General features: G+C 46.8%; 1 protein-coding gene across 2 annotated transcripts in view; it reads right to left on the bottom strand.

The window, feature by feature from the left end:
- Positions 1-1,225: 1,225 nt before the first annotated feature.
- NOL6 (nucleolar protein 6) overlaps positions 1,226-10,202 on the bottom strand; it is a 34,514-nt gene continuing 25,537 nt past the window's right edge. For both annotated transcript variants that reach the window (XM_054651764.2, XM_077171387.1), the window contains 2 exons: positions 2,717-2,818; positions 1,226-1,621 (listed from right to left, as the gene is read on the bottom strand). In XM_054651764.2, coding sequence (XP_054507739.2) covers positions 1,472-1,621; positions 2,717-2,818 — 252 coding nt within the window. In that variant the 3' untranslated portion in view covers positions 1,226-1,471. The remainder of the gene's footprint in view (positions 1,622-2,716; positions 2,819-10,202) is intronic.

Below are 10,202 nucleotides of genomic sequence, written 5' to 3'. Positions count from 1 at the left end.
CAATGGGCAATGGATTCCACACGCAGCCTCCCTCAGCCAACCAGCACAGGGAAGAGAGAAAAATTATCCCTGTAACTTAAATGTACCAGATTTATCCCAGAGGCAGGGGTGCTGCACACATGTTCCTACCCCACTGTGTGAGGACACACAGTGTTTCCAACACCGATCAATGGGCACTAAGCAAACAGCACAAGCCCAGAGTCCCATCCCTGCCATAGCCCACTTTAAAATGATTCACAGAAAAATCTGAAAAACAAGTTGTGAATTTCCTAAACAAAGCCCTGGGCTCGCTGCCAACAGCTGGAAAGGCCAGCAGGTCTTGAAGCAACACACTTAACTTCCTATCTGAAATGCTCCTAACCAAGAAACAACTGCCTAGTTATCAGGCTGCCTAAATATCCACTTGCCTTTCCAGGCTTGATTTGCAAAATCAAGCAAAATCTGCTGTCATGAAGTCTGTTTTCTTTGCTCTGCATCTGATTCATCCATGCTTTGCTGTTGGAATGGGTGTTCTGCCTCCACCAGAAGAGGGGATGGGACAGTTGCATTTGCTCCAGCTTATTTTCCTCTCTTCCCTTATCAGGAGCCTTCACAATCATTCCACATGACAGAAACAATCCAACATCCCTGCTCTGAGCATATGTCCAGTTGGGTTTTGAGTATGAAGTATGGAGACTCCACCTGGGAGTCTGTGGGTAACCTGTGCCAATGTTTAATCCCCTCATGGTAAAGAAAAAGCATTTTAAGCAGAACTTTCTGCATGTCAATTTACCCCTCTCACCCATCATTTGGACTCAATCCATCTTCTTTACTGCCTCACCAGGTATTAAAACACATTGGCAATAATCCCCTGAGCCTTCTCTTCTCCAGGCTGAAAAAGTCTGGCTCTTGCACCCTCTCCCCCTCATCACAGAGGCTTCAATTCCTTTATTGTCTTTGTTGCCCTTCACTGGACCTGCTCCAGTATCCATGTCTCCTTTTTATTGGGAAAAACAGCACTGAACACAGTGTGCCAAATATGCCTCACTGGGGCTGAGCAGCAGGGAATAACCTGGTCATTCTTGTAACAACTGTTCTTTTGCTAACCCCTACAACAGCAGCACCTCATATAAACTCCCTACCAACCAGGAAACTGCCTTTCCATTGCACACTTCAGCCATATTTTTCAGACCTTTCCATTTTCATGTGAGCAGACCTCCAATTCCTACAATGAACAAGAAACAGGAACATTTTCAAAAACTTTATCCCATCTTTATATTTTCTTCAAAATAAAAAGGCATTTGTATTCTTGAAAACAGTATCAGGTCCCATTGCTTTTCTGAACCATACATATAAAGATAAATAGAGTAAAACATACAGTTCTGGGATTTAGAAAGCTAAAAGGCTCTTCTAGGACTGATTTATAGAAAGGAACAGACCCAGAGGTAACAAACTGCTTGAGGAAAGGCCGCTCTGACACCTCTCAGTGGTTTCAGATAGTCCATTTCTCTGTACGAGCTTCCACACTTTTGACCAAGCCTTCTCCCAAAATCTCGAAGTCCTCGAGAATCGCCTCCACATTGGGAATGCAGACCAGCTCGTCGTTCAGAATTGTCACCTTCCTTCCCCTCATGCTGGAGACCTGCAGGACACAAAAAATATTGCACAAATGGGAGCACCTGCTCAGAGTTGCATTGCAACCTCTGCCAGCCCCAAGAAATAGAATTAAGTTCCTCTCCTGCCTTGTCACATACAAACCCTGCTACACCACTGCACCCAGTTCCACAAGCTTCACTTCTTAACACTATCAGTGCTCATTTTTAGAGCTAAAAAAGTGCAAAAGTTACCCTTCTAGGCCCTTTTAGGGTTTACCCTGGAGCCACAGTCCAAAGACTGTGAGGAAGTCACGAGGCAAAGCAATGGCCAGGGGCATGGTGGAATGACAAGTGTGCAGATGCATGGCAGAGCCTGGGTAAGCAGGGCACAAGGAGTATGCAAAAGGGATCACAGCACAAGGTTGAGTAAGAACTGCTTCTGCTCTTTGGTGGGTGTCAGGACCTCAGGTGGGAAGATATCCTTGGCTCCAACAGTGGCAAAAACAGAATCCTTTTGTTTAATCCAGCCAGACTCAGCTCCGATGCAAGCATCTCCTCCTCTGTTTCACCACTGTGAATAACTGGGTTTCACAACAGCAGCCAGGCAGAATGGCCAATGCCCTCTGGCCGTGAAGAGAGGGGAGATAAATCACCAGAGACTGACAGAAGAGCCTGGGCTGCCAGCTCCGAGCCATGAGTAACCGGTTTCTTTGCGTCTTTCCTTCATAGAAAGCAGCATGAATCACTCCAGCATGCCTCACACCTGGCTTAACCACCCTCTAGGGTTTGCCAACCCACACAGTGCAGCTGGAAAACAGCTCCATGCATCAACGAGGACATGGGCACTCTGGACCTAGGCTTCTTGTGGGTTGGGTATTTCTGGTAAGATCCCGAAGCCACGAGAATGTGATAGTCTATTTCCCTTCTTGGTTTTCCTGATGACTTGAAGGCACTGTGGCCACATCTCTGTCTTGGTTTCTCCCCTTCTAAGAAGCAACAGAACCATGACCTCCATTTCTCAAAGGGCTTTGGGGTTGATGACAGTTGGACAAAGCAATTACCATACAGAAAAATAAAAAGAGCCCTTCAAGCTTTCAGGGTACAAAGGTAACACAAAGCTTAAAACAGAGGCAAAAACTCACCTTAAAAGGCTGAGGCTGGAAGCTCAAAGGTTTCCACAGAACTGCAATCACTTCCCCTCCATGCTTGTCATAGAAGAACAAGGCAAGATCATCAAAGGCGTTCTGGAGAGAAAACAAACACAGGTTAAGGACAGTGACCCTTCAGTGACAACCCACTGAGTGTCCCTCACTGTGGTCCTCCATCAGCTGACCTGGCACTGCCAAGTCAGTGTCCAAGCAACTATATCCAAGATTACACAATGCATGAAACAGAAAGAGGCAGGCCCTACCCAGCAGGCAGTCCTGCCACAGTACATTTCATGGCACTAAAGACAAACACAAAACCAGAGGCCAGCATCTCAAGCTCTGCAACCTGTGCAACCAAGGTATCAAAGCTCCTTCTTCCACCAAGATAAACCCCATGTGAGCTGTCAGGACTTTATCCAAAAAGGAAACATTAGAGCAGAGGTTTTAAGTAACACAAAGTTCTGTGGGGTGGAAAGAGATGGAAAGCTCAAAGGAGGCACTGCAGCAATCTGTCCTCCTTCCCCCTTGTGCTTCAGCAGTGGTGCCAGTGAGCATCTCCTTTGGTGGTGCTGGGCAGCAGAGATCAAAGAGAGATGTTGCACAAAGGGATGACTAAAGCTCAGTCTGGCTTGCCCCAAGCCCACACCAGCTGGATTCCCAGGGCTGCAAGGAGGCAGATGAGCATCACAGCAGAAGGAAACAATGCTGTGTGCAAGCAACTTCTCGAACCTTAAAGTCTGGCCCTATAGCTCATCACCCAACATGCTGATATCAGAGATGTGTACCCTGAAAGAAGCTGACCAAGCAGCTGCTCCCTGATACATGTTTGTCTTGGTGGAGATCAACATCAGGCAACAAGATGTATTTATTTACCAGGCTGAGCAAACAGTCCCCAGCATCAGTACAGGAGAAGCTTCTGCACAGGGTTTCACTAGACTTGGAACAAACTATTGCCCAGAATACAGAGCCTCTGCTCCCTCTTCAGCCTTCTTCTCCATCACCTTAGTTTCCCAGCTTCTACCAAGAGAGGTCTCTGCTGGCATCATCATATCATGAGGTTTTCATGAGGATGTACATGAAAAAAAATCATAATCAAAGACAAGCTTGGATGGGCTCTTGTATGGACATACCAGAATTGCAGTAGGAAAAAAAAGGTAGAGTGGGTTGGTGTTACCAATCATCCTAAAAGGCAAGGTGGCATTTTTAGAATACACACCTGACAAGCAAGGAGAGGTGGTGTTGTCTGCAATCTTCAGAGACAGATTTGGGTTTGGAGTGTTGTTGCCCTCACAGAGGGCAACAAAAATCAGGTCATCAAGATGGAAAGATCCCAAGAACTGCCAACTCATCCCACTCCATGGGCTTTCACAGGGGCAAGCCTGGTCAAGGCATTATTTCACCAAACTAGCTAGAAAAACCACTGTCTAAAAATACATTGAGAAAGATGTAAACCACCGTGGCATTTCTGTACTGAGAGCAACAGGTTATGCTCAGAGCCCAGTCAACAGGGAAGACTCCTCTTTTTTTAGCCAAAGAGGGAGGGAGGGAAAGCTCAAGGAATGGCAATAAAGCTCAGGGCACGCTGACCGCCAAGGTGCAGCTTTCTGAAGCAAAGGGGAGCAGACATGTGAGAACCTGAAAAAGCCCAGCTACTCTGCAGGACGAGATCTCAGTGCCACGCAATGCTCCTTGTGAGAACAGTATCTTGCTGGATAGAAGCCAGCAGCATTTGCAGTAAAAAAACCCTCCCAGCTCAGCTAATTTCCCAATAAAACCACTGTTTGGCCTGATACCCAGCAGGTTTGGTTTTTTTTTTTCCCCAAACAGCAGGGAGCAGAGGGCAGATGTTAAAAGGATGGCATTCAATTCAAAATCTCAGCATTGTTCTGCTCCTAGTGTCACCCATGTGATAGTGTTTCAAACTGGCCCATGAGCTGTGGAGCTCTTGAGAAATGGCAGCATTAAAAGGGTCAGGTGTGTTAGTCACTGCACTCCTGTTTGTTCAGAGGCTTGGGGAGTAAAAGCAAACAGTTCACCCTCCTTTCCACATCCCATGTTCTCTGCCCAGTGTCACTGGACTTGTCTGAGCCTGTGAACACCTTCTTCCAAGAAAAGTTTCAGAGAAACGGGAGAAAAGGCAGGGACTACGTTTGTTCACTTCTCCAGGTGCTGCATCTTTGGTTGCAAGTCAGCTTTCAAGGCCCACAGAAATCCCTGCCATCAACAAATCCTACAGCTGGTTCCCATCTCACAGGGACATGGGGGACCTACAAGCTCAGGGCTTCACTTTGGAGAGGCCTCACTGTCCAGGTGAGGTGTATATGGCACCTGGAAGAAGATTAGAACAACCTCTGTAAGAAACCATCAGGGTTATAGCAATGAAAAGGGTGGAGAAATGTAGTGAGTAAAACAATGCCTGGATCTAAAACAGGATCACCAGATTAAGCAGCTCCATCTGAAGTGTGGATTTTGCAATGAGCTAAGTGAAATTTAGTTAAGTATCTACTAGTTGTTAGGTGTCTACGTTGTTAAAGTATCTACTTGCTGCTAGTTAAGTATCTACTGTTTAAGTATCTACATTGTTTTTTAGGGATAGGGTTTTTCCATCTGACCCTTTATCCAAGCTTTTTTTTCACTGCTTCTACCAAGAGATTAGGCTCATTGCATCACAGATGCTGGAAGAGACTTTTAGGGAGGGTCTCTGCACACAAAAGTGTGTCCTACAGTAGTATTCCCTGGTTCAACAGCAGCTCAGAAGGCAAATGCATCAACACTTGCTCAGTGTTCAGAGCATTTTAAGTGCTCTTAGCAAGGAACCCACCAGTGTAAAACCTCATTAAAGCTACTTACTTCCAACAAACTACTTATTGGTGGTTAACATTCCGAGGTTTCTGTAACCTTATTGTGACCTGCCCTGATGCTCCCAGGTATGTGACACAGAGAGAGCCTCCCCCACAACCCAAGAGAGCAAGGAGCACTGTCCAAGTAACCCCAGGCTGGGGCTACCTCTGTGACTTTCTTTTAAAAGACAAAGGAAACCCTTGGGTTTGAGATTCAGCTCATAAAAGGCTTCAAATTGAATTCAAACTAAGCAAACTTTTCCACCTGAGAGGCTACACACCCCTCCTTGTCCTGGAGCTTGGGGGCAGCAGGAAAGAAATGTGGAAAGGAAAGAAATGTGGAAAGGAAAGAAATGTGGAAAGGAAAGAAATGTGGAAAGGAAAGAAGCCACTCGTTTATCCTCCTGGCTGCATCAGCACAGATGTCAATCCACCAAATCATTCAGACGAAAGTCTGTCACTTTCTACAGAACAACCCCTGCACAGGCTCTGGGAGGGCATTACCAACACAGAAGAAATGCAGCCACAAGTCCCCTGTCAGCTCAGCCCAGGAGCACATGGAGCTGATGCCCCACTGAGCAAAGGGGCGCACACACACTTGTACCCACCCTCAGCCCAGGGCACTGTGCTAAGGGTCTGTGGCAGCTCTGCAGCCCTGAAAGCAGGTGATGGATTTCCTGACACCTCTGTTCTTCCAAAGATGCAGATCCAGACAGGAAGTTTCCTGCCCAACATGAGAGCCCACAGAGCTTTCTCAGCTTTTCCCTGTTTACCTGGTGTCACCATAGGAGGAGTCAGCCCTGTCAGTCAAAACAAGAAGGGAGCAGACTGACCTGGAAAGATTTTACCAATTACAGCTACATTACATGATCACAGCTTACATGTTTTAGGAGATAGAGAATTTTTATGATCATTAATTCCTTTCCAACATGCAGTAGCAAGAGACATATTTTTATATCAAGGGAGGAAGAAAGGAAAGGGCTCAAAGTCTTCCTGATAGGTCTTGCCTTAAGGTGCAAGAAATGCAAAACATTACTTTAGAGGGATGTTTATTGTAAAGCAGGAAACATTTTCCTGCTCTTCCACATAGAAAAGATCTCAAAAAATGGACAGCTTCTCTGCCGTAAGCTCTTCCTACAGCCCAAGAAAGCTAAATCTCAGTGAATGAATCTCAGCACATCCCATCAGTGACGTGGTGAGACCAAAGATCCAGAAAGAAATGTGAGATCTATTAAGAGCCATAACAGACAGGCAGATGGACATGGCACAGGCAGCTTCACCCAATTTACCCCACAGTGAGTGAACAGCTCAGGGAAGAGACCAGAGCCTTTGGCTTTTGTGAGCTCCAGAATGCAGGCAGACAGGCATGGCAAGCAAATCCACAAGCCCTGTGTCCTCTGGATGGTCTCAAGGCCAGAGGACAGCCAAGTCACCCTTGAGCAAAAGCTGCACAGACTGAGCCATGTCACACCACATCCCCAGCAAACACAGGGGTGTCCTGTAGCCACAGAGGCACCAGAACATAGATCAGCAGCCATGATGGAGACTCAATGGGAGCCTCATTCAAGACACTTAAATTTAATTTAGCCTTGCTGGAGAATCCCCACCAGGAGCCAACCCAGGGTTTGCTCAACCAGGCGCTCTGAATTGTAGGTGGTAGGGAGGCTCCTGATGGGCTGAATCTCCAGGGAAGCCCTCTCTGTGTGATGTCTGGCACCTGCTTTCCCTCAAAAGTGTCTCTCTGCAAAGCCTTCTCATGTGGACAGGATCACAGAACAGGTCTTCTCTATCAGATCTGTTCTGGAATTGAAGAATTTGCTGCCTTAATCCCACAGCCAGCCTTTCATCTCTACCCAGAGCCTCCCAGGCACCAGAGCAACTCAGGCCAGTTCCTGCAGCACATCTCCTTGAAGCAGGAAAAAAATCAAGCAGTCAGGACTCAGCACCTCCTCTCCTTTCATTTTCTACTCTGATTAAGCTCCCTGGAAAAGGCACACAGCAATCTTTCAGGTCCAGAGCACTACTGCCTTGCTAAACACTTTGACTTTAGAAGAACATGGGCAAACAGGCTGGACAGAAGAGTGGATCTCCTGGTTACCAGTCAGAACTAGGGGAAGAAGCCACTCCCTGCCCCCCTCAATTCAATCAAAACAGCAAGGCATTTAAATCCTGTTTTCGTGTGGAAATCTCAGTAAAGGGCAGATGTTTCTTTTTTGCCCACAGAAGAACACAAAATCCCACAGCATCTGTGAGGCAGATGTCTCCCTTTGTTGCTACAAACCCACCACGGCTGCACTGTCAGCCATGGCTACAGCCCCATTGCTCAATTCTGTGGTTTGTGCTGTTAAGAGAGAGCAAATTACTCTGAATCAAAGCCAGTCAGTTCTGCATCCAAACTGCCTTCTCATCCAATCCTTCTCTCAGAAGGATTCACTGCTGTCACCACACTTCTTTCTGGCACCAACTTCTTGCAGGGTTTGGATCACCCCCAGGGCTTCCAGCCCACAGGACAGGGAAGAGCTGAACACTGCTTAGAGCAGCAAGAGCCAGGGAAGGAGAAATAAAAAGGTGCTGCAGAGGCTACCAAGCAAAGCCAAAGTCAATGAAAAAGTCCTGCCTTGAAGCAACAACATCAATACACTGAGACATGAAGTCAGATGATTTCTAATGGATGGAGTAGCCTCTACTGACAGCTCAGCATGAGCAGCTTGCAGTGGTCCTGCAGTGCAAAATCAGCTTTTGAGGCCTTCCAACTTAACTGGATACGGATGAGTTCTCTGAGACCATGTGCAGCATCACCTCTGTGACTTTTCCAGGAAAATAAACACCTGTTTGCCTAGAAAAGCAGATATTTACCAGCTCCTTCAGGACTGCCCACTACTGATCTGGATGCTATGAATGACAAGCAAACTGTTACTGCAAGATATTTCCAATATGATAGCCACAAGAAAACAAACAATATCTAAGAGCCTGAAAGACAAAGGAAAGCCTCCCAGACAGAGATGCTGAGGCAGATTTCAGGCTCTCTGCCCCACAGCTCACTCTTCAGAGAAAGCTGCAACCAGTTCCTGATCTGTTCCCTCCTAGGAACCCTCATGTCAAAGAACAAGGGACACCAAGAGAATCAACACTGATTCCAACAAGCAATGTGACCTTTGCTCATATGCATCTTTCTTCACTGGGATGTTAGCATATTGGATTTAGGAGCAGCTGTAGTTTGCAACCTGAGCAAACCCAACTCCCAGTCTATCATAACCTGTATTAATAAAAATGGGCAGTAAAAAGCAGTAAAAATTCTGCAATTCTCCAGTCAATAGTGACATCCAAATTCAGCAATTTGTATGTCACTACTGACTGGACCACAGAAATCATAACTGCCTGAAGATTAATGAAAGCTGCTTTCCAGGAAAATCTTTTCTCTACCTTTCACTTCCAGAGCCACTTACTGACATCAACTTGTCTAGATGCATAAAAGTAAACCCTATAAGTCCCAAAGAGTTTCCTGACTGACTGCCTCAATCTATAGCCAGACCTGCTGCAAGCTTCCCCAAAGAGACAGCTCTCCCAATCAGCTCATCCAGCATCCTCCAGCTTTTCTTCAAGCAAGCATTCTTCTTTCTTTCAGGCTTCCATAAGAGTTGCTTAGCCCTTCAAAGATACAGAGTCTCTGTCCCCATGCATCTGCAGCACCTTCATAGCTGCTGAAAAGCTCAGTTCAGCTATAGAACCCACCTCCAGCACTAGGTAGAGAAGGATTTCAGACTTTAAAAACTCCATTTCCTACCCACATCTGCACCTCTTTGGCTGAGGTTTCATGGCAGCAAGTCAAACATTCATCATTGAAAAGCAAGGGGCTGGTCTTGATGCGACTCCTCAGACACCAGAAAGGAAAATGGAAGAGCAAACAGTTCCAAATCTGCCTCCTCCTCCCTTTTAAAACCCTTCAAAAGGATGCTTCTCCTCTTCCTTCTTGCCCAAGAAATCCCCCAGTGCTCTCTAGAACATGTCTGCAGGACCTCCAGGTTCACCTTCCTTCTCAAAGGGAGGAGAGCACTGGGCACCTCCTCTCCCAGGTGTCCTTCCAGCTAAGGAAGCAGTGCTTTTTGAAGGGAAATTGTGTGACAATTTGGTGGTCTTCCTCAGTTTCATGAAGCCTTTCACACATCCCTGTCTCTCACCACCCAAGACTGTCCCAAGCTGCTGTGGGTGACAGGAGGACTAAGCTTACACCTTGGCAGACCTGGCAGTTCTGCTGAAGCCACAGCAGATTCCCATGGGCACAGGTTATCATGCACTGGGGCTGGCATGCAACCTGGGAGGTAACAGGGCTGTGCCCAGGATGAGGAAATCTTCAAAGAAACCCTTGCAAGTTTTCTTTGCCCAACTCCTAAGGTATCTAGTTAAGGTGAAAGAAGAGCTTGAACTGAGAGGGCCCAGAATCTTCCAGCCTAAACTGGAGTATCAATTCAGGCACCATTTTTTCAAGGGTGGCCAAACATTGGGGCGGGGAAGTAGGAAATCCCCATCCCTGGAGACAGACAGCATCCAGCAGGACTGGGCTCTGTCCAGCCTGCTCCAACATGAAAGCTGGCTCTGTCCTGAGTGGGGAACAGGGCCTGAGACCCCCATAGGTCCCTCCC

This window comes from Agelaius phoeniceus, chromosome Z (genome assembly GCF_051311805.1).
Source record: "Agelaius phoeniceus isolate bAgePho1 chromosome Z, bAgePho1.hap1, whole genome shotgun sequence".
NCBI lineage: Eukaryota > Metazoa > Chordata > Aves > Passeriformes > Icteridae > Agelaius > Agelaius phoeniceus.
Note: the sequence above shows the minus strand (reverse complement) of the source record. Positions and strands in the feature narration are given on the sequence as shown.